The 22,707-nt window shown below is 38.5% G+C and overlaps 2 protein-coding genes across 6 annotated transcripts in view; one reads left to right on the top strand and one right to left on the bottom strand.

Moving 5' to 3' along the window:
* Positions 1–141: 141 nt before the first annotated feature.
* On the bottom strand, positions 142–21,297 carry LOC106170324 (CREB-binding protein). 5 transcript variants are annotated; one of them, XM_087008676.1, is made up of 23 exons: positions 20,778–21,297; positions 19,422–20,329; positions 16,004–16,232; positions 15,766–15,879; positions 15,496–15,669; positions 14,926–15,151; positions 14,393–14,688; positions 13,838–14,130; positions 13,143–13,677; positions 12,744–12,862; positions 12,296–12,466; positions 11,759–11,916; positions 7,595–7,705; positions 7,098–7,154; positions 6,573–6,718; positions 5,950–6,097; positions 5,514–5,654; positions 5,010–5,123; positions 4,646–4,811; positions 4,231–4,437; positions 3,781–3,936; positions 3,101–3,382; positions 142–2,786 (listed from the first exon to the last, which is right to left on the bottom strand). In XM_087008676.1, the coding sequence occupies exons 1-23, from the start codon at positions 20,857–20,859 to the stop codon at positions 942–944; spliced, it is 6,678 nt and encodes a 2,225-aa protein (XP_086864802.1). In that variant the 5' UTR covers positions 20,860–21,297; the 3' UTR covers positions 142–941. The 5 variants fall into 5 exon arrangements, with proteins under 5 accessions (XP_086864802.1, XP_086864805.1, XP_086864804.1 ...); XM_087008679.1 differs by having other exon boundaries at positions 7,595–7,675; XM_087008678.1 differs by having other exon boundaries at positions 13,838–14,109.
* A 184-nt stretch (positions 21,298–21,481) lies between these two features.
* The window catches only part of LOC106170327 (uncharacterized), a 28,340-nt gene continuing 27,114 nt past the window's right edge, over positions 21,482–22,707 (top strand). Inside the window, exon 1 of the mRNA XM_087008681.1 lies at positions 21,482–21,606. The gene's annotated coding sequence lies outside the window, so the exon portion shown is untranslated. The remainder of the gene's footprint in view (positions 21,607–22,707) is intronic.

Here is a 22,707-nt window from a genome sequence, read left to right as displayed (position 1 = left end):
CACTTTACTGTGTGCCAACTTCATAGAAAACAAATATGCACAAATGTCTGCAAAAATTATCCTCGATTGAAAGCCAGTTTATTGAAAACCACTCATTCTTGTCCAGGTCTCCTTCAGGCAGTAAGCATTTTAATGTAACTATGAAAGGATTCATCATTTATTATAAAACAAAACACCACAATTGTTTCTAACATAGAAAATGTGCACACATTTATTTGAGAATTCAAGATGGAACACATTTTTGTGTGCGCTATATGTACAGACATGATTCATTCTATATTCAACTAGAATTAACAAAAGCTGCATGGAAGTCCGAAGAGGCACAATAATAATAAAATAAAAAGAAAAAAAGGGAGGGGCAGAGATTCAAAATAATCACTGGCTAAACATTCTGCTAAAAATTATAGCTACTATCTGCCATAAACTCATCAAATAATAATAATAAAATCATTTTTATTCAACCTAGCTAAGCTAATTTTCGTGAAAAATATTATAATCATTTACTTACATTACAACATGCCTTCGGTACAAACCAACATTTTAGACTGCCCAGAAGACGGACCGGACCTTCCTCCTTATTTCATGCACTCACATATATTAATATTTTTTCTTACAAAACATTTTATATCATATCTAAATGATGGTTGCAAATGATGGGGGGCATATACAATCCAATATCTTACAGCCTCTTTCATCATATCCATGCCTGTCTTTTTTATTATTATAAAATAAAATATTTGTTATGCAGTAATAAAACATTTGTTTTTTGAAAAAATTCATCTTGAAAATGTGAATAGTAAACTTTGTACAGAAACACAACGACGTCCTTGTGTTTTTTTGACTTTCTACACACTTTGTACATAAGTTAAAACATCTCTTACTATGTGGGGATTTGGAAGTTGCTTTTTTCTCTCTTATTCGTCTCATACTAATAGGACCTGCTATAAACTCTCCACGTATCTCTGTAATTTGTCCTGAGCCGTGAGCTCAGCCATGTTATTGTCCTGTTGTCCCATGTTCACATTAATGTCCGGGTTGGGGGGACTTTGTAACTGTGACAAATTGCCATGCTGTGACATTTGCATCTGTGGAAGCATCACCTGATCCGTGTTCATTTGGTCTAAGGGGCCCCCCATGTTGGGGTGAGGGGAATGGGTGGGTGGAATATGATGTGGGGATGGTTGCGCCCCCCTGGGAGAGGGTGTGGGTTGGGGGTGGGGCGACAGATTTGGCTGTGGAGAACGCACTGTCTGTGGCAGGGAAGAAGGGGGAGAGCGCACCTGCTGCATAAGCTGAGCTGGGTTCCCCTGTTGAATCAACTGTTGCTGTGCTGGGCTCATAGGCCCTAGCTGTTGCTTGTATTGCACCTGCTGTTGATGTCTCGCTTGGAGCATCTGGTTTTGCTGGTACTGTTGCAGCATCTGCTGACTCACTTCTCCCTGAAAGCTGTTCTGTTGGGGGTAGCCCATCCGTGGCCTCTGGGGCTGAGCAAACTGTGGAGGCTGGGGCTGCTGAAACTGTTGTTGCTGCTGCTGTTGCTGTTGTTGTTGCTGCTGTTGCTGCATATGCCTCATACGCACCCACTGCTGTTGTTGTGGTATTGATAACCCTTGAGGCGGACCTCCAGGCATCGTTTGCATTTGCTGCTGTTGTTGTTGTTGCTGCTGCTGCTGTTGTTGTTGCTGCTGCTGTTGCTGAGCACGCTGCTTAATTACAGCAGCCATAAGTTGAGGGTTTGATTTCAGTATGGCCAGCACCTGCTGCTGCTGTTGCGGCGACGTTGGCGACTTCAGCGTCTCTAAAAGTTTCTGCAAAGCAGATCTCTGTGGGTTTTGTGTGAGCCCTGCTTGCCCCTGCATGTTGGGGTTTTGAGGATGCATCATTCCTCCTTGAGCTCCCTGCTGCATGGGGCCTGGTTGTGGCTGTCGCGCCCCTGGATTCACATTGTACATCGACCAGCGATTTATTGAAGGCAATCCCTGCTGCTGCTGTTGCTGCTGTCCTGGCTGTGGCTGTTGAGGTTGCTGTTGTGGTTGCTGTTGAGTTTGCATTGGGCTGGCAACTTGCTGCATACCCATTGGACTGGGTTGGTTCATCTGACTCACTTGAGGTTGAGGCGGGGGCATTCCAGGCTGACTGATGGTGGTTGGCTTCCCAAAAGGAGGGACCGCGGCCTGGCGTTGGGCCTGCACCAGGGCCTGTTGGGCGGCACTCATCGCCCCTGGTGGAGGGCCACTGGGTTTGCCTCCCCCTGATCCATTGTAAGTGGTTTGAGGTATAGGGGCCGGGGCGGGTTGAATACTTGGAGTCTGACTTACGGACTGCTGCATTGTGGATGGACCTCTGTTCATTAAGGCCATTCTTCTTCTCATCATCTGAGCTTGTTGTAGTCTTTGCTGAAGTTGTTGTTGTTTTAGTTTGTGTTTGATATTCAAACAGAATGGCACAGGGCACTTTGTTTCCTGGCAATGTTTGGCATGATAACAACAGAGTGCAATAAGCTGTTTACAAATAGGACAGCCCCCATTAGTCTTTCTTTTGCAGCTTTTTGTGTGTGCCACCACACGCTTCATTTTCTGGCAGCTAGGGAGGCGACAGTTTGCATCTCTGCACTGACAAGCATGCACCAGTGACTGAATACACCTCTGAATGGAGAGCCTGCGTGACTCCTGGGGATTCTGCTGCTTTCCTGAATCACCTGGACCATCATCCAAATCCAAGCCCAACTTGTCCATCTTGTGTTCATGACCATCTTTTTCATAGCACTGTATACACAAGTCATAGTCCTGAAGATGGAAAAAATACAGAAATCCATGAGTCATGGAAATAATTGACTATTACACAATGCAGATATTTGTTGTTTGTGTTTACAGTTAGAAAATGATAAATAAAATAAATTCAAATGTCCAAATAACTTTTTAATTGCTGCAAAATCTTGCATAAAACAGGATAACACCACTCAAACCTTTGACACAAAAACCAGAGCTAACAATAAAATTTAAAATGAAATAAAATGCACAAATAAATAAATAAATAAATAAATAGAACTTTCATTTATTTTTTCTTTGTTTAGCATAATTCATATAAGTAGGGCACTTACATCACAAATGCTGCAATGGTATCTGGTTTCCACCTGTGCCTTGCAGTTGTTGCAAGTGTACACAAAGTTATCCCTGCCTGTGTTATGGAGTTCATACAACAATGCCATGGTAGAGTATTTGGCTCTCCTTAGCGAGGAGAATTCAAAGTGCTTTTCCCTTGCCATGGTCAGGAAGGCATCGCGTCCATCCATTAAGTCGCAAGAGCTCATGCCATCAGGGTCGACAATCGGACCCAATGTAGCTGCCACTTGGGCGGAGTGGAGACGGATCACAAAGAACACCTGATATTAAAGAAATAAGATCTGTCACCTCTATATCTTCACTAAACTCAACATGCATACTAAAATAGAGCATGCCAAAATTCTTCAAATCTCCATTCATGAAGCAATAGGGAAAAAGTATTTCAAGATTATCTACTTGAGACCTCTGTTAATTTTCTTCACAAGCCAGTCCGTATAGAACACACCCACCCACTGTTATGTGCTGCTTGAGTATCAAGTACTTTTATTTTATAGACTGCATGCGTGTACATATCTATGTTACTGTTTGGCCGCCATATACATACATGCCACCCATAATTCTACATTTCTTCAATTTCAGGGCATATTTCATTGGCACTCTTGTCCTCCGGTATAGAGTTACAGTAAAATACAGCAATGCCAAAACATTCTAGCCATACCTCCTTATGCTTTTCCATTGTCTGGAACAGCTTGGCGGAGAGATCGCTGCCACCTTGTGGGTAGTTGGACTTCTTCACATTTTTGCGTTGGTTGCTCTTTGTGTTCTTGGCTTTCTTCTTCTGGTTCTTCTGCCCCTTTTTCTTACCCTGAGCACCCTAGGGACAGAGCATTATATATCACATTAAAATGGACAACTTAAATCTGTTGTATGAAAAAGAAGCACTAGTGAAATTCATCTGTGCAGCAGAGATTATAGTCCCAGGCAACTAACAAGATCCCCACTAACTCTGGGACAGAAAGTAATTGAGCAAGAAGCTTAACTGCACTCAATTTAAGTGCCAAGGTTTCTCAAAAGGACTGGACCACATCACTGATACTCTGATTCCAGTGTCACAGACTGTAAAATGTAAATTAGGTGTATCATCCCTGGGTATTACCCATCTACCTACCTCAGCACCGTCCCCATCTAGGTCAAGATCCACGCTATCTTCAGCTGCTGCAGCCGCCTCCGCCGCCTCTCTCTTCACCCTTTCCTCTTCCTCCTGGTCCAGCTCCTTAATGCTTTCCTCCAGCACGTTGGGCCAGAAGTCTCCCTCAAAGTACGGGATCTCAGTGGCACTCTGAATATTGTTTTCTATTGCATCCTTTAGTATATCCTATGTAAAAACAAGCAAATGATTACCAAAGCAACTCCATTATCTCCTATAATTACTGTGACATGAAAACATGAAATAATGTACATTCATTGCTATAAACAAATATTTTTTTAACTGTTTTTTTTTTCACAAAGAAAAAAATCAAAAGAAGTTAAAAAGAATCTGAAGTTGAGATAAACACCACCAACAATAATCCCATTGTTCTTACTTTGTAATCTATGACCACCCTCTCAATGATGGCTTTGTCCAGCATCTTCTTATACCACTCTTGCAGCCTCTTGGGTTTGGGAATCTTCTGTTCCGCCGGGTGGCAATGGAAGATGTAGTCATCCCCCTCACTTGGCGGACATGCCCAAATGTGGGCCATGGTGTACCTGGAAACACACACCCAGCTCACTTCAGTCTAAATAGGCTAAATAATTCCCAAAAATTTTTAAGTAAGAAGTTTTTAAGATATCTAATAACCTTCTGAAAAAGAGTACAGTCTTGTTGTTAAAGTGAAGACTATTTAGACCTCCAAACAAAAGCATTTCAAAACTGCTGGCAAGCAAATCTTTCTTTATGTCACTCACCCCAGACTCTTCACATAATCTAGGTATCCGATTAGGATTTCATGATACACCGCGGTCCTGAACTGGCGAGGTTGGAAGAAATGAACACTGTCAAGGTAAGATATGTACACACGCCTGGAAAAAAAATGTATTCCCATTAAATTGTTATATTTCTAAACAGTTGAGTCACAAATGACATGACTAATGACAAAACTTTTTGAGATGTTTTCAGCTCGTCTTGTACATGCAGTTCACAACTCATATTTGTATGATTTGTGATGATACAAATGAATTTATTCAAAATTGTTTTGCTTTTCAAAAGAAAATTGATATGATTGCATAGGGCTTATAACTTAATGCCAGGCACTTCTGTTTATTGGCTTTTACACTAGTCTCTTTCAACTAGCTTCAGAAAAGCTGCATTTTACAAATTGTTCATCTTTTCTTCAGTTCTTTTAAAAACCATATTTATGCCAAAGAATGACCTCAGCATGGTGTCCATATCAAACCATGTGTCAAGCTTACCTTGTATTTGGCTGAGGACAGTCAGAGGAGTATTCCTGCACGTGCATCCCAAAAAAGCAGACATCGGTGCCATCGATTTCTTCAAATGCAAACATGGCTTTCGTCCTGTATGGGAAGGAATCTGGGATATCATTCCCAAACCTAGAACAAAGAAGACAATGAAAAGTAATACAGACAATATATCAATGCATCTTTATATCTTTGTTTGTTTGTTTGTTTGTTTATATGATCAAATCAGAGGAGGGCCCTCACTTCTGAATAAAACAGATATTTCTTCAACAAAATAAACTCTCAAACACGAAGTTAATTGATCCATACTAAATCCCACCCCAAGGCATTCTTCTTACACTAAAACACTGCACACTCATCTCAGCACTGATCATGATAAAAAGGTTAAATTAATGCCTAAACTAACACAGTCTGGAGCAGCACTCACCTGGCCTTCATTCCTGGCTTCACTTCCACCACTTTGTCCAATGCTGACAGCACCCTAATGGTCACCTCACCCGCACCAACATCTTTCTTCTTTAAGAAATTGTTCACTCTGTTCTCCAGGTAAAAACCAAGTTTTGTGTTTGGAAGCTCTAGATATGGGGGAAAGAGAGAGAGAGAGACAGGTTAACAAACAGCAGACGTGTGTACACAATATGTGCATAACTATCAATAAACAAATATATAAATAACATTTTATCCAATCTACATAAATTTTGCTATTAAGGTTCTTAATAGGCTATAATTTCTATAATGCTTGTGACTAACAGGTATTTATGTTTGCAAAGCACAGAATAACACTTATACAACATTTTAAGTGTAAGTATTTATGAGGATAAGAATGATTTTGTCTCATTGTTTGAATGTGTACAGTCATGCTGAACAAATCCAGAGTTCAATCTTATTTAAGGCAAAGAAGTAAACATCTAACCACAGATAATGTTAAACACTGCCCCCACTCCCAAATGCCAGTACAAATGTGTAAACTTGCACAGTTACTTGTCACTATTACTACTTTAGACTACCAGTTCCTTGGACTGTTTGTGGCCCAAACTGTAAGTAACTTACTTTTGGCGCTATATTTGTTTTCTTTTCTCCGTGTCCCCTTAGCTTTATGACAGTTGTCACATGTGTATCCATTCGGCCAGATTGTGTCCATGTGAGTAACACAGATTTGGTGAACTTTCCGTCCACAGTCATTGCACTCAATAAATCTGATGTGGAAAATGAAAAATGGCAATTAACATATTACTAATAAGATTAACAAATTAATATATCTTTAATAGATTGAGGATGGCAGCCCTCCCTCCCCCATTGTCTAATCATTACATTGATACATGAGCACACCCCCAAATTTCATCATTCAAATTGATGTAATCATCGCAACAACAAAATATATTCACGTTAAACCTTTGGATAATGTCAACTGGTTAAAACAAAAAACTTTAACTCTATCATTCCTTATAACTTTAATAGAAGGGCAATTTAATTACATACAATACACTGTGTCTGGTAATAACAACTCTATAGTCAAGACATAATGAGATATCTCAGCATTAATGTTACTACAGCTATCTGTCATGGAACACTCACGGTTCATAATCTAAATTGTCGTTCTTCAACTTCACAAATTGATCCTTCTTGATGCGACTGAAAATGTAATGGTTTATTATAAAATAAATGTTCTCTGTTGAAGCATGACACACTAAAACACATGCCCTACTGCACTAGGTTGTTTCTTTTCATCACAAAGGAAAAAGCATACTACATGGCATTTAGAACAGTTCAAGCTATGGAACTTTGCAGTTTCTTCAAAATATGGAATAAGTTAATCCCGATATGATTGATAAAGTGGTGCATTTTTCATATGATAAAGGTGTTGTTGACCATCATTTGGCAATTCCAATAAAAACGTTTAAATTAACATAAATGGGCTTAAAACTTGCGTATTGCCAAGTCAGAATTAATTTGGTATAAATCAGAAATCTTTGAAAAAAAATATTCCACCTACTCTCCATTTTATAACAATAATCAAACTGTATAACAAATGCAGAAAAAGTGAATGAGAAGATAAAACAATTTCTACTCACATAATTGGCTGTGATGGGTCGTCAGAGAGCTCGACATCTTCACCTTGAATCTCATTGAAGCACTTCTCGCAGAAAGTGTACCTAGTGTTTAAAAGTCCAGATTTGAACTGACTGCTTGGGCAGCAGAAAGGGCAAACGTGAAGGACACCACAACACATAGGCACAAGACAAACATGGGAAATAAAAGAGAGGGAGAAAAAAATAATAAAATAAAACGTTAGTATTTGCAATAAATAATGGTCATTCTGAAAGTTATGTTAACTGTCACCAATGAAAAAAATTGCATTTAAATTAAATAATCGATTAATAATAATATATTTATGCATAATCATAATTGCACTATATGGGGCAAAACTGAAATATTTGCTTTACATATAATATATCTCATTTCATTAACAGAAGGGTTAACTGCTGTTTTCATTCAACCTTGCCATAACCCAAGCATTCTGAAGTTCATTATGTAACTTTTTTCTATATACTGTCAATATTAAATCAGCAGAAGAGACCTGTCACCAAAGAGGGATAAGTATAGATTTGTTACCAAAAAGTGATGACATCCCAGTGACTTGGTGAGTCATAGAAATCAAATGTGTTAGTTTAAATAAAGTACATTCACAAAATTAGTTTTAATATGATCTAAGATAAGAAAAAAAAAAAGACAGAACAAAACAAGACAGAACAGATGACAAGCAAACCACACACAAGGAAAAAAGAATTAGTTTCCATAAACACATTAAAAAAAGCCTATATGCATACAATTAAAAGTTCACTTTAATCATGTTAAACAGAAAAAGGGAGCACACCAAAGGAACAGAGAGGGAAAAAAGCTACTGAAGAAAAACATGTTACTTATTAACAGAAATATTTACAGACAGGCAACATTACAATATTCATCTTAGGAATCTTAAGAATAACTTTTACCTGTCTGAAAAATTTCATTTTTTTTTAGTACTACAAGAGTGTTATGATGCCATCAAGGGAAACTGGTAGTTTCTGATGCTTCAAAATGCAAAAATCCATAAGACCAACTCCCTTATCTAAAACTATTAAAAGCATTCAACTACACATTGGAAACTTTTTTTATTGCCTAAATGAACTAGAGGATCAGAGAGGCGATACCGCCTCCGAATATTGTACCACCAGCTGGAGCAAGCGCATTCGTATAGACCCCCACATACACAAAATAAGGGACACAGCCACCAGTTTTGTGCTTGACAAGCTGTAAAAATGCAATCAACAAGAATTTTTAAACTATTGCAAAAAATATATATGGTACAATCAAATTTAAGTTCTTCGTAAGGTAGGTCAAGGGTCAATTTCAAGGTCACAGTAAATTGCCAGTATATGACTTCCTATTCAAGTTCAAGAGTAACTATGGACCTATCTCTGTCAAGTTTGAAGTTAAAAGAGAAAGAAATTAGCAGAGTTCAGTTCATGATAAAAAGTAGGTCAAAGGTCAATTTCAAGGTCACATTTAGATTGCCAGTATATGACTTTCTATTCAAGTTCAATAGTAACTATGGACCTATCTCTGCCAGTTTTGGAGATAAAAGGGAAGCAAAATTTGCAAAGTTCAGTTTATGGTGAAAAGTAGGACAAAGGTCAATTTTAATGTCACATTTATAATGCCAGTATATGACTTCCTATTCAAGTTCAATAGTAACTATGGACCTATCTCTGCCAGTTTTGGAGATAAAAGGAAAGCAAAATTTGCAAAATTCAGTTCATTGTGTAAAGTAGGTCAAAGGTCAATTTTAAGGTCACATTTAGATTGCCAGTATATGACTTCCTATTCAAGTTCAATAGTAACTATGGACCTATCTCTGCCAGTTTTGGAGATAAAAGGAAAGCAAAATTTGCAAAGTTCAGTTCATGGTGAAAAGTAGGTCAAAGGTCAATTTCAAGGTCACATTTAGATTGCCAGTATATGACTTCCTATTCAAGTTCAATAGTAACTATGGACCTATCTCTGCCAGTTTTGGAGATAAAAGGGAAGCAAAATTTGCAAAATTCAGTTCATGGTGTAAAGTAGGTCAAAGGTCAATTTTAAGGTCACATTTAGATTGCCAGTATATGACTTCCTTTTCAAGTTCAATAGTAACTATGGACCTATCTCTGCCAGTTTTGGAGATAAAAGGAAAGCAAAATTTGCAAAGTTCAGTTCATGGTGAAAAGTAGGTCAAAGGTCAATTTCAAGGTCACATTTAGATTGCCAGTATATGACTTCCTATTCAAGTTCAATAGTAACTATGGACCTATCTCTGCCAGTTTTGGAGATAAAAGGAAAGCAAAATTTGCAAAATTCAGTTCATGGTGTAAAGTAGGTCAAAGGTCAATTTTAAGGTCACATTTAGATTGCCAGTATATGACTTCCTATTCAAGTTCAATAGTAACTATGGACCTATCTCTGCCAGTTTTGGAGATAAAAGGGAAGCAAATTTTGCAAAGTTCAGTTTATGGTGAAAAGTAGGTCAAAGGTCAATTTCAAGGTCACATTTAGATTGCCAGTATATGACTTCCTATTCAAGTTCAATAGTAACTATGGACCTATCTCTGCCAGTTTTGGAGATAAAAGGGAAGAAAAATTTGCAAAGTTCAGTTCATGGTGAAAAGTAGGTCAAAGGTCACTTTCAAGGTCATAGGAAGATTGCCAGTATATGACTTCCTATTCAACTTCAATAGTAACTATGGACCTATCTCTGCCAGTTTTGGAGATAAAAGGGAAGCAAATTTTGCAAAGTTCAGTTTATGGTGAAAAGTAGGTCAAAGGTCAATTTTAAGGTCACATTTAGATTGCCAGTATATGACTTCCTATTCAAGTTCAATAGTAACTATGGACCTATCTCTGCCAGTTTTGGAGATAAAAGGGAAGAAAAATTTGCAAAGTTCAGTTCATGGTGAAAAGTAGGTCAAAGGTCACTTTCAAGGTCATAGGAAGATTGCCAGTATATGACTTCCTATTCAACTTCAATAGTAACTATGGACCTATCTCTGCCAGTTTTGGAGATATAAGGGACTAAATGTTATAATTTTGGAGTTACCATAATGTGCCTTAAATTTCGTACAGAAAAAATTAATTAAAATAAAGAAAATGTCATTTTGGTCAAAATTCTTGAAATAGGAGGTGCTCTGAAGTTTCAGAAGTTCAAATTTGATGAAATAATGTCATTTTTGAACACAAGTTGTCTGCTTTGCCAAGCCTTATGTTTTATTTTTCCAGAGTTCAAAATTTATTATCCATTACCGTACTGCACATTTTGCTTTTACCACTAATATGTACTTTTTGATACAGCGTAACTCGAAAACCGTATGGAATACAAAAAAACCGAGACCACCTCCAGTGTTGGGCTTTACATGCTCTACAAAATGCAAAAAAGAATGGGTCTCTAGCATTAACGGTTCCCGAATTAGAGACAGTTTTCAGTTTCGGTATCTTATGGCCGCTACTCCCGTGAAAATGCACCGATTGACCCCAAATTCATGGAGATGAAAGATGACCTGAAGGGTAACACTTTCCAATAATATTATTGGTTAAGTCTGTGTGGTGTCTGAAAAACAGGGCAAAAAAATTTTTTTTCGTAAAAAATTTCATTTTTTTGAAAATTTTGGCCCATTTGACCTTGAAGTAAAGGTCAAAGGTCAAATCCAAGGGTATATTTGAAATCTACACATATGACTTTTGGAAAGCTGTCTATAGAAATTTTTCCCATAACTCCTTCCGTAGGGTAGATAATTAGCATTTAATTTTGCCATTTTTAGACAAGGGTGCATTGCAATGAGTGCCACACCCAGACCCCAATACCGACAAAGCCCAAATTTTACGTGGAACGAGTTGAGATTATAGGTGACCTAAATCCATGAGATGGGTATGGGGGCCCTTACCGTCTAGGAGGAGAAGCGGTAACGGTAGCTGTCCGGCGGAGCCAACGGAGCCGGCGGAGCCGGCGGAGCCGGCGGAACGATCCGGACGGGACCGAAACCATGTGTACCGCCAGCGCTAACGCTGGTGGTACAATAATAAAACAGCAAAGGGTCTGTTCAGACCCGAACTATTTCAGATTGGAACTTGGTCTTTAACATGCTATCAGGAGACCAAACTCAACATCTCCAATCTAAAATAACACTGGTCTGAATGCTGCGAAATAAAAAAAATGATGATCTCACCTGTTTTCATAAGCATAATACACAGCATCTCTTGGGATTGTGCAGAGTTGTTTTCCATAGCAACACAACACTTGGGGACAGAAGACATACTTCCTGCCACAACAATAGCCCAATGACTGCATCACCCCATCAATTTCATTTTCAAACACCTCGGAAAGCTAAAAGAAAAGAAAATGAAAAAGGTTATTATCAGAGCCCTTTCCTTATATGGTTCCTGATAATGTAAAAACTTTTGTTTCATTTACATTTAAATGATATATATTTCAATTCTCACAAAATAGATTTTTTGCTATCATGACACATACATTAATGCAAGTTTTTAAATCTTTCTTGGCAATAAGAAAAAAAAAAGGCAAAATATTCTGTAAAAGAAAAATAATACTATAATCCTTACTGGGGGGAAAATCAAATATAAACAGCAGTGAAGACCTGAAACACTAGACTAAGTACTTGATGATGTGCCATGAAAATCAATGTGCCATCAACCCCAACACATTTCCCACCCCACTACGATACTTGAGCACAGGCACCGCTTACCTTGGAGCAGTATTTATATACCCGGGAGGTCTTCCTGTTGTAGAGCCAGGCATTGTTGAACATGATGTAGACGTCTTCCACATACTCCCAGGGGTCCTGGTACTGACCAGTGTCCAGCTTGCGCTTGATAGTGGACAGGTCCATGGGTTTCTTTACAATATCGTAGTAATCCTGAAGATAAAGGGAGACACTTTAGACTGAGGCACTGACAGCTAAGTCAGTTAACTATTAAAGGCTAGAATTGGCCTACCGTTTCGTGTCTGTGATGAGAATATTTGGGGACAGTTCCACAAAATAACTTATGCCCAAAAATTAGTGTTACATTAAGAACAAAATTCAGGTCTACTTCCATTTAAGATTATATATAGCAGTCAAACTAAATATGACAAAATTCAATTATAAACAGTCAAAAATAATTGAGTTACAACAAAAGATGAAGTGAACTTACTGGTATTTGTAAAAGTATAGGATCCACAGGTTGCCTAAACGGCAATGATTCAGGGTCTTGCCTGTATAGCTTCTCCAGTGTGGGCATTAATGCCTGCCTCAGTTCATCAGGTTTGAACACTTAAATGAAAGAAAGGTTAAATGTTTTGTCATGTTTTCTCTACACATCTATCATATTCCTGTATTATAAAATTTGTTCCAATGCTTTATTACTATCTACTTTCTAAACTTTTTTTCACAAAAATTTCAACAATTTCTCATTCACTCTTCAATACATCTCCAAAACTATTATAACATCAAGTGCATGTCTCGACAACCTTTTCTAGCTAACCTCACAGAAAAATGATCATTTAGCAAACATTTTTTATCCCCCCTTGAAGATGATGAGTAACCCCCGTACCTTTCTTTGTCTTGGGTTTGGACTGGGGTGCTGGAGAGGGGGCCACACTGGGGGGTTTACTATCATTACTGTTCTCCCCACCAGTTGCACTGGCTGTTGACTTGGGAGTGGGCACCTCTTGGGAGCTAGTGTCCTCTTTCACAGACACAGAGGTGGCGCCACCTCCTCCATCCTCGGGCTCCATCTTTCCAGTCGACTCCTGCTTCAGCTCCTTCTTGATCTCTATGTTGCTGCTGTCTGCGTTTGATGCCTGAGACAAGGGGGTTCCTTTCCCACCCTGAGCTGAGGGGGGTTTCTGTCCTGGTTCCACCTTGACTTGTTGGTTTGACTGTAGAGGGGTCTGGCCTGCCTGCATCCCCTGGCCCATCTGTTGCAGTCCTTGTACTAACTGCTGCTTCTGTTGCTGCTGCTGTTGTTGTTGCTGCTGCATGGACTGGTTAGAGCCAGGTGGTTGCTGCTGCTGTTGTTGTAAAGATTGTTGATGTTGTTGGTTTTGCTGCTGTTGCTGTAGCTGTTGCAGCTGCTGCTGCTTGAACTTGAATTCATAAAACAAATTCCCATCAAATAAGTACAGGAAACAAAGACAAATAGAAAGAAATACTTCAGCTTAAAATTTCGATCACTTCAGTTAACAAGCAATATTTCATCGTAACTTAAACATTTCATAAAACAACATGAAAAAAATGATTATTTACCTGCATTTCATTTTTATGCAAAGAAGCTTGTAAAGCCTCCCTTGATTCCTTCAGTGCTGCACTCAGGGTGTTGGAATTGGTCATCCCGCCTTGCATTACCTGTCCATTGTTCCCCTGGGGTCCTGCCAGGGGTGGCCTGGGACCCCCTAAGCTGTTCAGACCCTGCAGAGACCCTGTTCTCTGGAAGGGCGTCGCTGGCGCCATGGAGTAGGGGTCGTTCTGAAGGTTGGGGTTGGACATCCTAAGGTTGGTGTTCATCAGCGGCGGACCGTCTGTAAAATCAAATATTGAGCCTGTGCCCAACACCGAGGTCGATATTATTTCCAAGCCACAACTATCACTCTCACTTTTTTTAAACTCTTGGAACTATAATTTTTTACATTTTATAAAGGCAGTTTAAATTTTCGTCAAATTCTTCTTTTGCAATATTTGGGCAAAGATAAAAATTTTCCATTTACAAGCAACAGGAAACTTTTAAAAGTTTCATCGCCCATGGCAAAGCAACACACACACACAATGCAATATACTTAAATCACAGTGTCTATTTATTCTTACTTTGACTTGACAAGCCCAAGGCTGAATTCAGACTGCTCTGCAACCCTCCACCTTGCTGGTTATTTTGATCTTTGCCCTGCATCCTGGCTTTTCTTTTCTCCTCAAGTTCCTTTTGGATCTTGTAGATTTTCTCAGCTAACAAGTGGTAATACTCTTCTCGGCTGTTTGCTGTTTCGTACATGTCTCCCTCAACTTTACGGGCGTAGGCGACTAGATTATTCATCCTCCTGTCCTTTAATGCTTGGGGATCTGGGGTAGGGAATATTGCTTGAACCCTGGAACACAATGTAGAAAACCTGTTGAATAGAATTGTCAACTTTTCACTTTACCTCTTCAACATTGTTCTTCAAACCTTTATTTAAATGGGCATACGAAATCAAGTTTTAAACTATGTACAGTACACCTATTAAGATGAAGTGAGGATTTATCAATTGATATGAAACTACAGTGACTAAAAATGGATAACAAATGACACTTTATGTCAACAATAACAACAACAAAAACAGCAACAAGGCATACAGGCTACAACTTACAACTTATGCACCAGGTGATTTCTCAAGTCCTGTGTCACATGGTTGTGCCAGTCTTTTGTTCCTTTATTTGTCATGGCTATATTCTGATTTGGTCCAGTCCCCAAAGAACCACTCAGATTACCAGTGCTTCCCATCTGCAGCTGCTGTGAGATAAGGTTGGTGTTTTGGTTCATACGAGCAGCATCCATGGGAGGAGACATTATGCCACCAGTTTGCTGCATTGGACCTGGAAAAATTTCTACAATGAGACACCTTAAGAAAGGAAATTTATCCCCCCTTCCCCTAAAATAATAGATTTTGTTCCAATTCAAATATCATAAGGGTCTAAAAAATAATTATAATTAAAACAATTTCTAGAAATCACAAAACCAGAACTTGTTCAGTCGCTTGCCAGAATCTTTCAAGATCTTCTGTTCTGTCAATATTTAGCTGGAAATATATATGCTGACCATTTCATCACAGCTTGGGATTAATTTCTCCATAACCAACTAAGTAAAAGATTCAACAAAATTCAATATGTCCCAACCACAAGTTCATATTATTCATTAAAAGAAATAAGCCTTCTTTTACCTTGAGAAGTATTGAGAGATGGCCTAAGCTGTGGCTGACTGTTGGGTCCCTGTGAGGGATAGGGGAGACCAAGTGCAGCATAGGCCTTCTGCATCTCAATAGGAGCTGGGCCTTGACTGGATCCTAACAGATTTTGACCTGAATTAGGTCCTGCAAGAGCAGCAAGAACAGATGCTGAAAGAAATTGGGAAGAGTAAAATATGGAAAACATACCTACAATCTGGAAAGCAAATGTATGTCATAAAATGAGTATCTTATATTAAAACTCACCTGTAGTTCTCCTATCTGCTGAAGCATGCTTCAGCGGCAAGCAAACAGGACAATCCTGACGAGTACAATTTTTCCAATGAGATATAATCTGGCGTGAAGATGCACAGTGAGCAACTGAAAAAGAATATTCCAAATGATTCCACAATATCAAAAAGAGTCGGTTGAAAATGTCAGCACTAAAAATCCCTCAATTAATTGTATAAGCATAAAGTTCCATAAAATAAGATGATGCATTTACCCTGACAGTTCTTCCCTGCATTGCAAGTTGTCATGTGATTCAATACATTTTTCATGGTACGACAATGTGGCAGTGTACACTGGCGAACTTCTCCATTGGCTTGTTCACGCCTCTGACATTTGTGTGCATGAAGCAGCAGCACCAACTGTTGTTGGATAAGTTTCCGTTTCTCTGGGTCTGCATGTGCAGTCGGTGGTGCCTGCTGGGTCAAGCCTGGTTGGGGAGCCAGCTGAAATGAAAAGTCAGATACAAATATCTTTAACATAAATACTCAATTACTGTGAGGAATGAAGTTTTAATTGCTTTTTGGTTATAGGCACAATTCTTATAGCTAAGCGAGTATATCTACGGTACACACCAAATTTGTGCCACAAATTAGATGTTGCAGGGAGATAGAAAACTCTTGTTATTCCTAAATTTACAGATGAAATAAAACTGCCTAATAAACAATATGAAACAGCATCAATAATTCATCAAATCAGTCTGCTCTAGAAAACTGTTTGCAGTAGTTGCAATAATTTGAAAATTATCTTTTGTATAACTTCTGTGACCTCTCAATATGAACTTGTCAGTATCATCTGCCTCAACCTTTCACATTTAACATGAATATAAAGAGTAAGGATGTGATCACATTACGTAAATTTCACAAGAACTAATTTCAGAATCTTTTATAGTGTACCTAAACTAAAAGCTTTGGAAAAAAAAGGGGGATTGAAATGTCCCGCTCAGTGCTAGGCCTCTCAACTTTCAACTGATGAAACAAGTTTACTCTGTTGTTTATGACCAATTAATCCAATGAAATGCCCCTACTACAGAGATAATCAATAGAGTGAAATGCCTCGCCTCCTCCTGACATTAAGTATAAAACGGCTCTTACAACTGACAAAACAACTGGGAAAATCACCCAAGGACACAAGCTTGGTGTACATATAGACACACACAAAATTTAATCTCAGTTAGCCAAAAACAGACTTTGGGTCTATACCACAAATTACAAGACTGCCATACTTACTACTCCTACATTGCAAAATAGTAAGCCCAGTCTTACAAAATTAGCTTAAATTGCAAACACACACTTCAGAAGCATTTTGCCTTGCTGGCTCCTAACACCTCTTGTTGAAATTACAGGTCAATTACACCCCATTTCCATAGATTTTTAGATAGATCTATCCCTGTGGGGAGTCTCACAAGGTTACTGTCAGCTTGGCCGGCTTAAGCCTCTGTCCTGCCTACTAAAAGCTGTAAGGGGGTAATTAACTATGGTGTCCGCTCGGCTGACTGCAATTTAGCCTGAACCCCCAGGGAGTTAGGTCGATCTAAAACTTAATCTTTAGATCGATCTAAATCTCTGGGAAAGCACCCTTTGATTGCATTCATTTGACCCTCTACAAAGTCAATACCATACAATAGAGAACCTAACCCTCTTTAATGGAATTAACAGTATGGGGACAATCAAGGCCGCTTATAACACCTTAGTATGCAATATCAACCTAACTCTGATTATTCATATTAACATTATTAACAAATGTCCTTCTATGCCCTCTCTCCATCAGAGCCCTATCAAGGCAAACATTCTCATTTTAGCTGATTTTTGTCCATTAAGTAAATGACAAATTGACTTAAAAACATAATTATTAATTTATTCTTAAGCATTTAGTTTAAGTCCTCAATCTGCAATCTTTGAGTTTAATCATACCTAAGACCAGAAGGTGGTCTACCACACCTTTTCAAAACCCACTAGTCTTAGGAGGAAACTGAAAACAATTGGGCATCTTCCTACTTCATATAACATGCTATACTTATCTGTACAAAATAATTTTACTAATATATATTACTCACATGCAGCAGTACAGTTAATTGACACAATATATTACTTATATTATTTATAAATATACTTTATTTATAAATCACATTAACTATCAAAACATAACCTTTTCAATATATATATTTCATATAAATGCCAGTCAATCTTTAACTTTCAATTCATTATATTATTCACAGTTTTTCAAATTGTCCAAAAGTTAACAGTATCAAGAGTCACAACAACTGAAAATCAAATATGTATACATAACCTTTTTTTATTTAAACCACAGGAGTCAGAGTTTTTCTTCATACAACCTACATGTATTGTCTGAAGGGTTAATGTCCGATTAAAAATTAAAATAAAATAATTTGGCTAAATATTGGAACAATCATATGTATATAAAATGATTCCTGATATAACCCTGAACTAAAGAGACTATTCTCCATAGATCTCATGCCATGTGAGCTACTGCCTTGTCTCACCATTCACTTCCACATGAAAACCAATTCACATGTAAATTCTCAAGACCAACAATGCCTAGTATTAATATGTGGAAAATAAGAACAAACAGTACCCATCCTAAAATGAACTGCCTTTACAACATGTGCTCAGGACAAAGAACAAAGGAGTTTCCCACAGTCAGACACACCTCTTCTATAAATGTTCAAATTAAACAGCAACATAGTTATGAAAGACCCCTTTTGACATTCACATATTTCCATGTTAACATCAATAAGCCAAAGCTATTCCTTTCTTTAGGAAATGCCCCAGATTTAAGAATCTTCTGGGTCTTAAAATACCCAACTACTCTTGCTACAACTATAGTTAGGCTATTCAGTGCAAAGTAAATAGACCTAACATGGCTTCCCCATGCAGTGACCTAGTTTCTCCACACACACCAACTTGGAGTGGGACAGTGGCACAAACAACTTCAAAAACCCATCTTCTGCTCACTGACATTTATCAAAATGAAGATTTTCCACCCAGGAATGAAGTACAGTATCCACTTCAGAAAAATAAACACAATATTCATTTATAATATTAATCTGATGCAGCTTTGGCAAGAATTTTTAATGTCAGCCCCTCCCCTTTCTGCCTCTTGTTCTTCTAGTCTGAGCAAAAGGCAAAAGGCTATTGCTTGCAAAATTGGTCTCTAAATGTTCTGGGTTCCTGACAGCATATACGTTTGTTAAGATCTGATTGAATCTATACCAAAAGCATTGTCCAACTTCAAATTAGATAGGAGACAAAGCAACAAATGGCCTCCAGAAAAAAGCATGACATCCACAGCAAACTCTTAGTTTCTAACAAGTCATTTACCCAAATATGACCCATGCTCCCACTCATATTCTACACTGCCTTGTTTTTTCAGTGTCGGTGAATTCAATACAATTTAAATTAGAGAAGACAAGAAAAACCAAGTCAACAACTACTCCTCTGTACAGTTTTGACTTTTTAGAAAATAATGCTTGGAAAATTACCACAAGCATTTTCCAAAATCCAGCAGAATATTGAAAAAACCTTCCCATAAATGGCATCTAACATTTTAGTAAAGAATATCATCTAACATTAAAAAAAGAACAGAGCAGTAATGAGATAACAAACATGACCTACCTTGAGCAATGCATTTGGCACTCCTCCTCCCGTGTTCATCCCAGGTCCTCCGGGATGTCCCATGTTAGGCTGGGAGGCATTGAGTTGTGTCCCAAGCAGGTTTCCTCCAGAGCTGGACATGACGTTACCCATACTGTTCATAGTATTCCCCATTGAGGATGGACCCATGTGGTTTCCCATTGCATTGGGTCCCCCCATCATATTGCCTTGTGAATTAAAATTTGGATTCATCTGCTGTGGCCTGTTAGGGCCGCCCAGTGATATAGTGCTTGGCCCATTCATCAATGGATTTAAATGCTGCATATTTCCACCAGTGTTCATCATTGGTTGTGAAGTCACAAGTTTTGTATTCATGGAGTTGACTGAATTAATAGAATTTGCCATTGACATACTTGCCATGCTCATAGAATTGGACACAGACATGCCTCCCATTGAATTAGCCACTGACATGTTATTCCCAATGCCCATATTGTTAGCCATACTGTACATAGTGCTATTCATAGAGTTCATGTTTGAATTCAAGGAATTCAAGTCATTGCCTCCCATACTGTGGGGTGTTGAAGTTGCCACCCCTCTGTTTGGAGGGGAAGATAAACTGTTTGATAATGGACTTTTCATGTTGTTGGCATTGGAGTTCATGCTATTGGCCATGCTACTGGCCACAGATGCCTGTCCTTGGATGTGCCCTGAACTCGAATGCTGTGGGCTAGAGCTATTGCTGGTCTGTCCGGGAGTGGGAGAATCTGAAGAGAGGAGCTGTGACAGTTGCTGGTGCCTCGAAGGATTGTTGGGGTTATCATCCAGAGCTTTCTGTGCCACTGTAGGCCCATTCTGGTTCTCCGTTGATGATCCAACAAGTTCGTCTGGCAAGTCATTTTCCAAGTCGTCCAATAACTTGCCGAAGAATTCTAAAATTAATTTAAAAATTAAATATTAAACAAGGAAAGACAATTTTATTTTTTGACCAAATACACTTTATATTCATATGATTTTTAACACATTTTTTAAAAATTACATCTATTTTAATGTAAAAACATGAATGAAATTCAGCATGCATCACATAATGCTTGTTCTCAAAATACCTTGCAAATGCAGCAAAGAGCATACGCATCCAAAATATTAAACCTTATACTGCTAATATATAACATATAAATATGTGCAATATGGGCTGGTCAAATAAACAACCATGTAACCATTTTATAATTTAGATTAACTGTTTATTTCACCGGCCCATGCCGCATTGCAAAAGTCGTTGGATTCGAAAAATTAAGACTTGAACATTTTCACCAGTATCTTTTTTACAGATGCAGCACTTAAACATCTTTACACTTGTTCAAACTTAAAACTGGTACTTACCGACATTTTCGCTGGGAGTAAGAGCCGGGGATTGTATCTTTTGCCTCTTGTTAGGAGGCCCGTCCACAAGTTGGTCGGCCATGTTGTGATCTCTTCTTGCGAATTTTGCAAATGGTTCACAATTCTCGAATAAATACTGAATAATAACGGTCTAAATACATCCTATCGTTGTCTGCGAATGCTCACAAAGCTTTGCAGATCAAATCCAAGGTGCCATATAAGCAGTTAAGATAATTTCGCCTGATGTCAAGTCATAATTTCACCTGGAATTGCCGCACAAAGCAAATTACCCCGTATCTCCGCTGAACTTTGACTACTCCAGATCCACTCTAAAATCACACCTGTCGATCTCAGTGAGTTCCGTGTGTCATCCTAGATATGTTCAATGTGAAGCGATCCGTTCGAATCAGAATCTGAACGGTATATTAACGCTAAAAAAAGGAAAATTTAGGATCTAAAATTACCCAAAATGGCGGCTGTTGATGAAAAGTTTTACGCTTGTCACAGAAAACAACGAAGATTGCCGAGCGGAAATTCTTTACCCGGAAATTGATTATTCATGGGGATTCCCTACCATGTGATTCAATACAAGTAATCTGATTGGGTAGTTTTTCACAATTTGATCACATGACCAAGTGACGAAAGGATCCGAAGAGTAACGAATGGTATTCTGTTGCATTGTGGGAATGAATTAAATCCCTATTCCCTCCATCCACTGAAGAGTTTCTTCGTGCGCGTTGAGAGCTGTTTTTGGAGTGTTTCTAAAGCAGTCTTTGCCTGTGCAGCAAACAAAAAATTGCAGAATTGGCAACCATAGCGCATTTTACAAGTATGTGCGTGTTCACTTAAATATTTTTTTTATTTAAAAACGGTATAATTTTCTATGGTTTTTATGAAAAATATTTGGAAAGGGAATCTGGGAAAACCCCTTTCCGTAGATCGCGTTTACCATTATATGGTGCATTGCCCTTTGTACAGTTGTAGACTTTCTAACCGACGCCACACTTCTACTATTACTTTGTTATATTTACTTAACGTTCTACTGATAATAAGGAACACGCTCGGCTGTCACCTTGATTGGATAGTAAACGATTGTCGTAAAATCGCTAAATGATATAAAAATCGGGTGCATAAACTTGAAAACCACCTAGGACAACCTTGGACTGCCACATTAATCCAATACAATGCAAAAATAAACTATAACAAGTGGTTAAAGCCCTCAAATCGAATGTTGTAAAGTCCCCATATACCTCCATAGAGACAATAAAATAGAGTAAGCTTGTGAAACAAGATTCCACAATTTTAAACATAATAATCGAAATAAAATACTGCCGGGCATCGGAGCGGCCTAAAACTTGGCATGTTTACCGCAAATACTGCAGGCTACATCATCCCGTCGCTTGTTTGTAAAACCCGTGCATGGCATACGCACAATCAAACCGTAAATCCAAATTCCTGCTTTGACGCTTGACTTGGTCCTCTCCACAATCCAATTCAGGAAATGACGTAACCGCAGAGGTCGCATTGTCCAATAGCATTCATCACTTTACAGTTGTACATCGACAGGAAACTCGAACTGCATTGTGGGGAGGGGAAAGAGCGTGAACTCATGGCGCGAAGGCTCTTGAACACAAAATAATGACTACCTGCTGTGTTTCAAGTTGCAGAAATGATAGAAGGTATCGAGAAAGGTAATTTCCCGCTAATTTTACAATCATGGACCAGAGTGTGCGATCGTCGAGGTTATTCCCCATTATTCGGATACTCGCTGTTTTTGTTTTGCTCTATTTTTTCCCACAATGCAATTCTCACGCATGCGCGCAGCGATTTTGTAAGTATCTGTAAAGTGGTGAATGGCTTCTTTTTCGTAATGGGAGATAAGAGTGGACCGAGTCAAGCATATTATACCTACTAGTAGATAAATTTAATA

This window comes from Lingula anatina, chromosome 3 (assembly GCF_051362555.1).
Source record: "Lingula anatina isolate TDL-2025a chromosome 3, LinAna3.0, whole genome shotgun sequence".
Classification (NCBI taxonomy): Eukaryota; Metazoa; Brachiopoda; class Lingulata; order Lingulida; family Lingulidae; genus Lingula; species Lingula anatina.
This window is presented reverse-complemented; position numbering and strand designations above follow the sequence as displayed.

Excerpts from the sequence above, each read along its gene's own strand:
- LOC106170324 (XM_087008676.1), bottom strand. The coding sequence starts at position 20,859 with ATGGCCGACCAACTTGTGGACGGGCCTCCTAACAAGAGGCAAAAGATA. Across the intron at positions 11,917-12,295 it reads TATATAAATACTGCTCCAAG|CTTTCCGAGGTGTTTGAAAA; the intron begins GTAAGCGGTGCC and ends CTTTTCTTTTAG. Across the intron at positions 4,438-4,645 it reads GGGTGGTCATAGATTACAAA|GATATACTAAAGGATGCAAT; the intron begins GTAAGAACAATG and ends GTTTTTACATAG.